This window comes from Lolium rigidum, chromosome 4 (assembly GCF_022539505.1).
Source record: "Lolium rigidum isolate FL_2022 chromosome 4, APGP_CSIRO_Lrig_0.1, whole genome shotgun sequence".
Taxonomy (NCBI): domain Eukaryota; kingdom Viridiplantae; phylum Streptophyta; class Magnoliopsida; order Poales; family Poaceae; genus Lolium; species Lolium rigidum.
In genome coordinates this window covers 35,049,011-35,060,927 of record NC_061511.1, presented here as the reverse complement: position 1 = coordinate 35,060,927, position 11,917 = coordinate 35,049,011, and the positions used below count along the sequence as shown (strand labels likewise).

The 11,917-nt window shown below is 42.6% G+C and overlaps 1 protein-coding gene across 16 annotated transcripts; it reads right to left on the bottom strand.

The window, feature by feature from the left end:
• Positions 1-5,430: 5,430 nt before the first annotated feature.
• LOC124649199 lies at positions 5,431-9,594 on the bottom strand. Of its 16 annotated transcripts, none has more exons than XR_006986565.1 (7): positions 8,687-9,594; positions 8,500-8,568; positions 8,132-8,270; positions 7,611-7,712; positions 6,594-7,173; positions 6,318-6,478; positions 5,431-6,242 (listed from the first exon to the last, which is right to left on the bottom strand). XR_006986565.1 is itself a non-coding variant. In XM_047188858.1 (3 exons), exons 1-3 carry the CDS (start codon positions 8,994-8,996, stop codon positions 7,625-7,627), a joined length of 462 nt encoding a protein of 153 aa, XP_047044814.1. In that variant the 5' UTR covers positions 8,997-9,594; the 3' UTR covers positions 7,181-7,624. The 16 variants fall into 16 exon arrangements, 1 of the variants encoding a protein (XP_047044814.1); XR_006986564.1 differs by having other exon boundaries at positions 5,431-6,166; XR_006986567.1 differs by having other exon boundaries at positions 5,431-5,916.
• Between the last annotated feature and the right edge of the window lie 2,323 nt (positions 9,595-11,917).

Genomic DNA, 11,917 nt, shown 5'->3' with positions numbered 1-11,917 from the left:
TTGTTCAGTTACGTGTTAACCCTAGTTGAGGTGACTTCCATCTCCTTAGCACACTCCTTGAGCCAACCACTATGCCATTTGTGTCCACCATACCTACCTACTACATGGTATTTCTCCGCTATTACAAAGTAAATTACTTGAGTGCTACCTTTAAAATTTCTATTCTTTGCCTTTGCAATATATAGCTCATGGGACAAAATAGCCTTAAAAACTATCGTGGTGAAGAATATGTACTTATGTGTCTTATTTCTTAATAAGTTGCTTGTTGAGCGGTAACCATGTTTCTGGCGACGCCATCAACTTTTACCTTTGTTGAATATCATGTGAGTTACTATGCATGTTCGTCTTGTCTGAAGTAAGGGAGATTTTCATGATCAAATGGTTTGAGTATGCATACTGTTAGAGAAGAACATTGGGCCGCTAACTAAAGCCATGAGTCATGGTGGAAGTTTCAGTTTGGACAATCAATCCTCAATCTCTTATGAGAATATTAATTGTTGTTGAATGCTTATGCATTAAAGAGGAGTCCATTATCTCGTTGTCTATGTTGTCCCTGTATGGATGTCTAAGTTGAGAATAATCAAAAGCGAGAAATCCAATGCGAGCTTTCTCCTTAGACCTTTGTACGAGCGGCATAGATGTACCCCTTTGTGACACTTGGTTGACACATATGCTATGCAATGATAATCCGTGTTAATCCAAGCTAATTAGGACAAGGTGCGGGCACTATTAGTATACTATGCATGAGGCTTGCAACTTATAAGATATCTTATACATAACTCATATTCTTTATTACTACCGTTGACAAAATTGTTTCTTGTTTTCAAAATGAAAAGCTCTAGCACAAATATAGTAATCAATGCTTCCCTCTGCGAAGGGCCATTCTTCTACTTTATTGTTGAGTCAGTTTACCTATTCTTTCTATCCTGCATAAACACTTGTGTCAACTTGTGTGCATTGATTCCTACATGTTTACCTATTGCACTTGTTATATTACTTTGTGTTGACAATTATCCATGAGATATACATGTTGAAGTTGAAAGCAACCGCTGAAACTTATATCTTCCTTTGTGTTGCTTCAATGCCTTTACTTTGAATTTATTGCTTTATGAGTAACTCTTATGCAAGTCTTATTGATGCTTCTCTTGAAAGTATTATTCATGAAAAGTCTTTGTTATATGATTCATTTGTTTACTCATTATCTTCATCATTGCTTCGAATCGCTGCATTCATCTCATATGCTTTACAAGAGTATGATCAAGATTATGATAGCATGTCACTTCGTAAATTATCTTTGTTATCGTTTACCTACTCGAGGGTGAGTAGGAACTAAGCTTAGGGATGCTTGATACGTCTCAAACGTATCTATAATTTCTTATGTTCCATGCTAGTTTTATGATGATACTCACATGTTTTATACACATTATATGTCATTATTATGCATTTTCCGGCACTAACCTATTGACGAGATGCCGAAGAGCCAGTTGCTGTTTTCTGCTGTTTTTGGTTTCAAAAATCCTAGTAAGGAAATATTCTCGAAATTGGACGAAATCAACACCCAGGGTCCTATTTTTGCACGAAGCTTCCAGAAGACCGAAGGAGTCACAAAGTGGGGCCACGGGGCGCCGCCACAGTAGGGCGGCGCGGCCAGCAAGGGGCCCACGCGGCCCTGTTGTGTGGGGCCCCCGTGGCGCCTCTTGACCTGCCCTTCCGCCTACTTAAAGCCTCCGTCGCGAAACCCCCAGTACCGAGAGCCACGATACGGAAAATCTTCCAGAGACGCCGCGGCCGTCAATCCCATCTTGGGGGATACAGGAGATCGCCTCCGGCACCCTGCCGGAGAGGGGAATCATCTCCCGGAGGTCTCTTCATCGCCATGATCGCCTCCGGATCGATGTGTGAGTAGTTCACCCCTGGACTATGGGTCCATAGCGTAGCTAGATGGCTGTCTTCTCCTCATTGTGCTATCATGTTAGATCTTGTGAGCTGCCTATCATGATCAAGATCATCTATTTGTAATCCTTCATGTTGTGTTTGTTGGGATCCGATGAATATTGAATACTATGTCAAGTTGATTATCAATCTATCATATATGTTATTTATGTTCTTGCATGCTCTCCGTTGCTAGTAGAGGCTCTGGCCAAGTTGATACTTGTGACTCCAAGAGGGAGTATTTATGCTCGATAGTGGGTTCATGCCTCCATTAAATCTTGGACAAGGATGTAAAGTTCTAAGGTTGTGGATGTGATGTTGCTACTAGGGATAAAACATTGATGCTTTGTCTAAGGATATTTGTGTTGATTACATTACACACCATACTTAATGCAATTGTCTGTTGTTTACAACTTAATACTGGAGGGGGTTCGGATGATAACCTGAAGGTGGACTTTTTAGGCATAGATGCATGTTGGATAGCGGTCTATGTACTTTGTCGTAATGCCCTGATTAAATCTCATAGTACTCATCATGATATATGTATGTGCATTGTTATGCCTTCTTTATTTGTCAATTGCCCAATTGTAATTTGTTCACCCAACATCTCGCTATCTTATGGGAGAGACACCGCTAGTGAACTCGTGGACCCCGGTCCTATTCTTTACATCCGAAATACAAACTGCTGCAATTGTTCTTTACTGTTCTTCGCAAACAAACATCATCATCCACACTATACATCTAATCCTTTGTTTACAGCAAGCCGGTGAGATTGACAACCTCGCTGTTACGTTGGGGCAAAGTTCTGTGATTGTGTTGTGCAGGTTCCACGTTGGCGCCGGAATCCCCGGTGTTGCGCCGCACTACACTCCGCCGCCATCAACCTTCAACGTGCTTCTTGGCTCCTACTGGTTCGATAAACCTTGGTTTCTTACTGAGGGAAACTTGCTGATGTACGCATCACACCTTCCACTTGGGGTTCCCAACGGGCGTGTGCTTTACGCGTCATCACGGCCCTGAGGGAGAATATTTGGGGGGCGCAGAGGCCGAGGAAAAAAATAGTTCTCCACTAAGGTTGCTTGGGGTTCGGCTAGAGGCAGTTTTAGGACATCTTCAGAAGTTCTGCCTCGGAAATTTTTTCCCGCAAGCCCGTGAGAGCCTCCATTTCCTCTAATGTCGCAACCTCTATTTCACTAGTAAAAACAAGCCAACCATCTCCAGTGTTAATATCTTACATACACTTACATTATTACACAAAAATAAATGGGAAATTGATTGCCATATTAAGATACACATGTGTGTCATGAACCTTCTTCGTGTATGCCCTTTCTTATGATCGCGTCGGCCGTAACCATGGACCCTCTTCATCATTTAACTTGATGCTTGGGTCAATGTTCACTGTGAAGGACGGAATTTCATCAAACTTGTTATAATCTTCTCGCATGTATGTCTTGTCCTCCATTCCCACTATGTTTCTTTTACTTAAAAGAACTATGTGGCGTTTTGGCTCATCGTATGATGTATTCATTTGCTTATTTTTTCTTTTTCTCGGTTTGGTAGATATGTTCTTCACATAAAAAACTTGGGCCACATCCTTGGCTAGGATGAATGGTTCGTCTCTATACCCAAAATTGTTGAAATCCACTGTTCTTATTCCATACAACTTGTCTACCTGAACCCCGCCTCCTGTTATCTTGACCCATTTGCACCTAAAAAAACCCTTAAAAGAAGGCCCATAATCAAGTTTCCATATCTCCTCTATGTAACCATAATATGTGTCCTTTTGACCATTGTTGTTTGTTGCATCAAAGCGGACACCACTGTTTTGGTTGGTTCTCTTTTTATCTTGGGTGATCGTGTAAAATGTATTCTCATTTATCTTGTATCCTTGGAAAGTCAATATAGTCAAAGATGGTGTCTTGGCCAATAAGTACAGCTGATCTCAAAGAGTGGTATCATTTATGATATGTTTTTGCAACCAACCGTCAAAATTCATCATGTGTTCACGTATAATCCAATCGTCCATCTACCCTGGGTGTTGGCGTACAAAATTCTTATGTACATTGATATACGGAGCCACCTGATACGTCGCAAACGTATCTATAATTTTTGATGCTTCATGCTTGTTTTACACCAATTCCACTATGTTTTATTTACATTTCTTTGCATCTTTATACATTTTCCAGCACTAACCTATTGACAAGATGACACAGTGCCAGTTCCCTGTTTTCTGTTGTTTTTTGTTTCAGAAAAGTTGTACAGGAAATATTCTCGGAAACGGACGAAACAAAAGCCGAATTGCCTTTTTACCGTAACGAAGCCGGAGTCCTGAGGAGAGTCGAGGAGGCGCCACAGGGCGGCCAGACCAGGCCTAGGCGCGTCCCAGGCCCTGGTCGCGCCTAGGGGTGGTCTCTCCCCCCGGCCTCCACCAACCCCGCCCTTCCGCCTATAAGAAGCCTCCCGGCGCGTGAACCCTAAATCAATCAGCCTCTATCCCAGAAAAGTTCCGTAGCTCCGCCGTCGCCGAAGACAAGATCCGGGGGACAGAAGTCTCTGTTCCGGCACCCTGCCGGGACGGGGAATTGCCCCCGGAGCCATCTCCATCGACTCCACCGCCATCTCCATTGTCGTTTCCGATTCCCATGATGAGAAGGGAGTAGTTCTCCCTCGGGGCTGAGGCCTTAACCGGTAGCTATGTGGTCTATCTATCTCTCCATGTATGTTGTTTATGTGATCATGAGCTTTGTAATCTAGTTGAATATGTAGATGTTATTCTCCAACTATTTTGCTACTCAATTGGTTTATTATGTAATCTTCGGGGACATCTTGTCCAATGGTGTGAAGGTGACAGTGTGCACACTGTGTTTGTTTCTTAAGATTAATTTCCAGAAATACTTATGAATTGTAGTGTCTAGTTAGTACCATCTTTGTATGCTCAAAGTGACAACGTGGGGTGTCCATAGATTGGGAATGCGAATTTTAAGGAATGCTTATGCGGCCTTACACAGTGAATTTGTCTTTGTTATCAAATCGGAGAGTGGTTCAGAGTACCATAGTGAAGTGATAATATCTATGTATTCAGTTATGGTATTATTGTTGAGAGTGTCCACTAGTGAAAGTAAGAGCCCTAGGCCCTGTTCCTAACCATTGAAACACCATTTATAACCAGTTCTACTACATGTTTGCTTGCTGCCATTTTTATTTCAGATTGCAATTACTACTGACAATCATTCATATTATTTGTACTAGTTAAATGCCCGTGCATTGCTACGGGAACACATCGCATTTTCTATAAGAGTAATCATGTTGGTTTTAAGTTCTGCCTTTATCTGTGAACATCTAACAATCTTAAAATAACATCACAATTAAAAAGCCCTAAAGGGGACTATGGTTTCCTCTTCTTATTTTTTTTAAATAGCATGCGAGCTGAGAGAGCAACTCATAACAAACCTCGTAACTCTTTATATGTATGTATAGAGCTCTAGATATAAGACGACATTGTATGAACTCCAAAATATGGAAAGCACTAAAATGACGTCGGAGTTATTGTCTTTCACAATGTTCTTTTCTTTGCAATCTCACATAACTCGGGATTAAATTAACCCACAAAAAAATAACTGAACACAAGTTGCTCTTAAATATTTTTTGCACAAATAACCGTGCAAAAACTCCTCCATTTTCTGAATTGTCGGTATGGTGGTTGTCTTCTTCCCCTCTGGTGCCACATGGCCGATCCAATCTGTTGCTCCGCCCCATTCACGACTTCACACTTGCCCCCATCTGCTCAAGTTTGGTCACCCGACACCTTCCCGATGAGCCCGCCCACCCTCAAGCACCACCACCAGCATGCCTCGCCGCGACTTCCCCGATCCTCCTCTACCTTCCCAGTGAGAACGTGGAGCTATAGCGCCCTTTTCTCGCTCCCTCTTGGCCTCTACCACCCCCGTGCCAAGCGCTGAGCCTCATGGCCCCTAGAGCTTGCTGCTTGATTTGTTGAATGATTAGGAGTACAGTTGAAGCAACCAATACAAAAAAAAGCACATTCACAGATTAATTGGTTGAAGATGAAAAATAATGGCATTGCTAAAAGTTCAAGTGTAATAAAATTAGGTATTAATTTCTAGAGGTGATAAATATATTTGTATTCTTGGACATACGCCATTCCAAAAATTCGAATTCTCGCATTGGCCATGACAACCTATTTCATAGCTTAAACTGAGCACTTCATGGGCACCTTTATACATTTTGAGCATAAGAACAACCGAGGACAGACAAAAATTGCATGGTTTCGGAGTATATACATGCATGTCCTGTTTGACAGGTTGTGAACCAACAAGCAACACAAACAAACCATAAGGCAAAGAAAAATGGGAAATATCTCATACCTGTCTTTTCGTGCGGACAGACCCCTCCCAGGCTATCCCTAAGAGAACTTCCGCACTGCACCACCCTTCCACCCACAGTGCCACCTCGCCTCCCTCTACCTTTTGTCGTCGCATAGGTCCGATCGCGATCTACAACAGCAACACCTCACCGGGTTCTCCTCCTACAGATGGATGTATGTTTTAGTGCAAGTTACTTTTGTTCTTAAAGGAAATAGTACAAATTTCATTGGAGTATGTTTTAAAGAGTGCACATAGATGGACTACATATCCACTTACTTGCCAAGGAAAGGATTAAACATCTCATCTTCTGAATAAGTTTGAGTTTCATCTCCATCCATTGTGTAAATTTTGCCATTACGACTTACTCAAGCAATAGTTCCTTTCTCATGGTTCAAACTGGGGCATATCATCCACTTGTCACTCCTTGTATTATAGGATTCCACTACAAGAACAGAAAGTGCATAAATGCAGTTTGAAGCCCAAAAAAAGAAGTAGAAAGTGCATAAATGCAGTTTGAAGCCCAAAAAAAGAAGTAGGGACGTACATTTAAATATCATAGTATACATGTGTTATACCACGAACCTCCATCCCCACCACCAAAAACGAATGCATTGCCTTCCATTGCATCAACATATGCATATGAACACGCAGAACCCGTCGATGTGAGAGGCACCAGGATATCGTTTTTTTTTTGTGGAGAAAACCAATCAAGAGATGATAGCCATGTCACACTATTATATCCACCGTTCAGAAATATTGATGGTGTGTCCAGGCTATGGCACATGTTTCCAGAACTTTTCTTCCCGAGTCTTTAAATACTTCAATAGTGAAATTATTTCTTCATCTGATTTAATATCTGATTTAATATGGAAAAAACAAGTCCATAATCAGAATATATATGCAAGAATCATTTAAATGAAAAAATAGTGACCAATGCAGTTTGAATTATGAATATATCTGCACGAAAAGTAAGGTAGGCAGACCAGTTCAGTCTGGACTGACAGAAATATATGCTGAACTAATCACATCAACTATCAGTGGTAAAAAAAATGCATCCATCTATTGATAGGATGCACTCTTATGTTCTCAGTAAGAGTGAGATCAGGAAATTATTTTAACAATAAGCATAAATAAATAAGATTGCAAAAATCTTATTCAAATGAAACATGCTACTCTCATTGTCTCACAGTATTACAGAGTGAAGCTCAGTGCATTTTCTTCAAAAAGAAGTTAGCTCAGACACCAAAGTAATTCTGCGATGAAATGCTTGGAAAATTGGCGCATCAAGAGAACCTTGTAGTTGAAGATTATTCTCCACCCTCTCCGCTCATGCTGTTATACATCAATCTTTCTCTTATGCTCCACGATGCATGAACTATCGTCTTCATTGATTGGCTGTAAAAGAGAAGAAAGATCACCGCTTGGTTAAATTTAGAGTGGCATCATCTACAGGCTGTCTTATAGTACAGAAAAAGCTTAATGCACTGAACTGGAAATTCCAGAAGAAGAGCAAGAGCTGTACTTTTTAGATAATAGCAATAGCATGGGTACTTTTTAGACAATGGCATATATGTGTTCTGACCATTTTCAACTACTCTAATCGATGCCATCTGCAAACGGTTATTTTTCTTATTTGATGAGCTTACTGTATCCGGTGGCTGAAATTCAGACAGCTCCATCTAAGCAAGCTGAGACCAATGCCATCCTATAAATATTAATTGAAAAGTAAAGTGCTCATACAGAGCAGGATGCAGACTATACAGCTATTGTTATTTAACAAACCCTCAAAAGAAATTCAAATGGCATCCACCAACCTGATATTGTGGTCGTTGACGAACTCAGCAAACATCAGGCCCATCACGTCACAGTGCAGTTGCAGATAAATTCAGCTTTAAAAGCTGAGCAACAGAAGTATTTACACTTCATAGCCATATTGCCAGACATGATAATTGACTGAGATTGTTCGACAAAAATTTAGAATAAGCAATAGACTGAACCAGACAGCTTCAAATGTACTCTATAAAGCAATGGTGATGATAACTTCCTACCATAGGAGACTCGTACTACATTCACATACTCTTGTTTATTTTGGATTTCGTGTTTCATGTTTGTATTTCTAACCCTATCATTTGCTGAAAGACAAAAAAAAAAAGATCGTGTACTGGTAGACAATAAAACTCACCAGACATCAAGGTACTTGCTGGTTGTGTATACATCCATGTCTCCTCTTCCATTACAATTCAGCACTACCCTACACCGTTAGGCAGCATCAGGCAGATGTTCTCTAGGTAAGCGAGAGCGTGGGGTGTCACCGGGCTAGAGAAGTGTGCTTGAAAGTTGTATGTCGAGATCAGGCTGTGAAGGAGTACCTGATCCGATGATTGTCACAATCCTTTTTCCTTGGCCCTTTGCGAAGACTGCTGCCGGTTGTGTGTTTAAATTCAACTTGCTAGAGCCGTTGTCAATTGGCGTTGGCAGCCACACCTTGGTGATCCCCTCGTTATGCTCTAGTGATTCCGTTTCCTCTGTCCCTTCCGGCGACAAAGAAAGAGCCAGGCCCCTGCCGATCGAGTCTAACCACCACCGTGATAGATGCAGAAAACCACACCACCGCTTCAAAAACGGCTGCACCCCAGCACAGAGGAATCCCAGTGGGATACCGGCGTGCCTGCCGTCCATTCCTTCTCCACGCAGCAGGCGCCCCCTACTTCCTCCTTTGGTACATCAGCTGGTTGTATAGACTCCCAGCGCTGATGAGGGCCGTTGCGGGCGCAGGGCTGGGCCCTCCCCTCGAAATCACGGGGATGCAGAACATCGGCGACTATGGGGTTCGAGCTCTACATGCCATGGCGACAGCTGCGGTGGTGCCGTTCGCGAGATCCTTGGATTTCTAGGTTCGCGAGATCCCCGGATTGCTAGAGTTTATTTTAATTGCGATGTGGGAATTCGGATCGAGGGACGCGGTGGTGGAACCGTGGATGATAGGACGCGGCTGTTGTGCACCTGCGTGAGCTCGGGATGATGGGACATGGCGAGGTGCGGCGGGCGTGAAGAGCCTGCCCTGGTCCTTGCCGAAGTGGGGCTGATGTGGGGGAGTAAACAAGCAAGGGGTGGCTACCTGGAGTCCTGGATCGATCGGGTGGATCGTTGTGGTAGTGGAGGCTTTGAGCACCAAGGTTCCCCAAGTCGTGGCTTCATTTGCGGGCAGGGATTGCGATTGTGATGTGGGAATTCGGATCGAGGGATGAGAGGGAGCGGGACGACGAGATGGACGAAGGGGGCGACGGACCGTCCGACGACGGAACATGTTCCCATTTTTTAAGTAGTAGAGATTTCACTATCTCTTCGCCGAACTAGTGCACCTATACATCTGATAAGTGTATTAGCTGTGTTGGGGACAAAAGAGACTTCTTGTATCGTAATTGCAGGGTTACTTGAGAGGGATAACTTTGACCTCTACCTCCCAGAGTTCGATAAACCTTGGGTGATCCACTTAAGTGAAACTTACCGCTGTTGTACAAACCTCTGCACTTGGAGACCCAACACTATCTACAAGAATAGAAGCGTGCGTAGACATTACCACCAATGTGGAACTTTGTCGAACTGTGTATTGTGCTTGAGTGAAAGAATCTTCGTTCATACTTATCATTGCTTTCTTTTCTAGCGCGCCTTTTTCACTCAGTTCCCCCTCCTATCGTGATTCAGGAACACCAATCGACTTAAGGTCAGGAATAAAGTCAACACAGAACTCAATGACCTCCTATATTCCATAGCTCTTGGAGATGCTTCATTCTGGCCTAGCACGGTTATGAACATATTTTTTAAGACCCCCATGAACCGAGAATGGAAATCGGAAGATGCCCCCTCATTGCAATCGGAAGCAATTGCGTCATTATCACGTGGCAGTCATGAGACTTCAGGTTCTGGAATTTTTTTCTCTATCATATTTATTATTCCATTTATATTGGACGAGAATCCTTATGGGACCTTGATACTGCTCAGGCATTTAAAAAAATATTTCCTTCTCTGCTTTTGTAAGAGCGTAGCTGGAGGAATGACGTCCTTTATCGGTCCCATGCATGTTGTCTGGGTCTTTCATATGTTACTGGTCCTCCCGTGCTTCTGGTGTATCTTCTATCTTCCCGTACACGCCTAGGAAGCCCAGCAGGTTCACACAAAGATTATTCGTCATGTGCCTCACGTCGATTGAAGAGAGAACCTCTAGGACTTTCCAATAGGGTAGCTCCCAAAATATAGATTTCTTCTTCCGCATGGCCGTGTGTCCGGCAGCGTCATTCGAAACAGACTATCCACCAGGACCATTTTCAAAGATTACTTCTAGATCCTTGACCATAGCAAATATATTAGCACCATGACGGTGGTCAGGCTTCTTCTGGTGATCTGCCTCACCTTTGAAATGCTTGTCTTTCTTTATTACAGGATGGGACGCAGAAGAAATCGACGATGCCTCAGGTACACGGCCTTCTTAGATTTATCCAAATATACATTGTCAGTCTCATCTAAATAGTGCATGCATGCATTGTATCCTTGTTTGACTATCCTAAAAGGTTACCAAGAGCAGGTCAATTATTGATGGTTACGAAAAGCAACGCTCTTAGTTCAAATTCCTCCTGTTTGTGCCCGTCCCACATACGTACACCTGTTATAGCCCACAATTGTAGAACTTCTTCAACTAATGGCTTCAGGTATACATCAATGTCGTTGCCGGGTTGTTTCGGACCTTGGATAAGCACTGGCATCATAATGAACTTCCACTTCATGCACAACCAAGGAGGAAGGTTATATATACATAGAGTCACAGGACGGTGCAACTTAGTTCAACATCACCCGGGTCATCTCGTCTGATCTTATACCGCAATGCAGTGCACACCGGGCATGCATCTAAATTCTCGTACTCACCGCGGTAGAGGATGTAGTCATTAGTGCATTCATGTATCTTCTACAGGTAAACGACCTTCTTCACTTCGTACGTACTGGCGGGCAATTCGTTACCCATTGGAAGTTGCTTCTTAATTATTTTCAGCAACTTTTGAAATCCCGAGTTAGTACACCGTTCTCTGCCTTCAATTGCAACAATTCTAGTGTGCTACCTAGCTTTTTCTGGCCATCTTCGCAAGTTGGGTACAATAATTTGTTGTGATCCTCTAACATCTGGTCGAACTTCAACCTTTTCTTTTCAGTTTCACAGTCTCTCCTTGCATCAGCAATGGCCTGACCAAGATCATCAGCAGGCTCATCTGATGCCTCTTGATCTTCTGCCTCACTTAACCCCTCTTTCTCCATGCTTGGTCCAACAATTGTAGTTGGGCATAAAACCGAACCGCATCAGGTGGATGTCAAGGGTTTTCGAGGAAGAGCAGTTTATGTTATTCTGACAGTTAACACATGGACAATATATAAAACCATTCTGTTTGTTTTCCTCAGCCACATTGATAAAACATTTCAGGCCCGCATTGAACTCGTGAAGGCGCCGATCACTGTACATTCATTGCCGATTCATCTGCATGATATAGTTAAGCTTATCAAAAACCATTATAGAACATCATAATTAGTGAAACGATGTATATATACACATGTAT

Bases quoted from the DNA above. Each gene is read 5' to 3' on its own strand.
- LOC124649199 (XM_047188858.1), bottom strand. From the start codon at position 8,996: ATGGACGGCAGGCACGCCGGTATCCCACTGGGATTCCTCTGTGCTGGG. The intron at 8,564-8,686 runs GTACTCCTTCAC...GGTGTAGGGTAG, and splicing joins TGTGACAATCATCGGATCAG to TGCTGAATTGTAATGGAAGA. The intron at 7,713-8,499 runs GTGAGTTTTATT...TCTCTTTTACAG, and splicing joins AGCAAGTACCTTGATGTCTG to CCAATCAATGAAGACGATAG.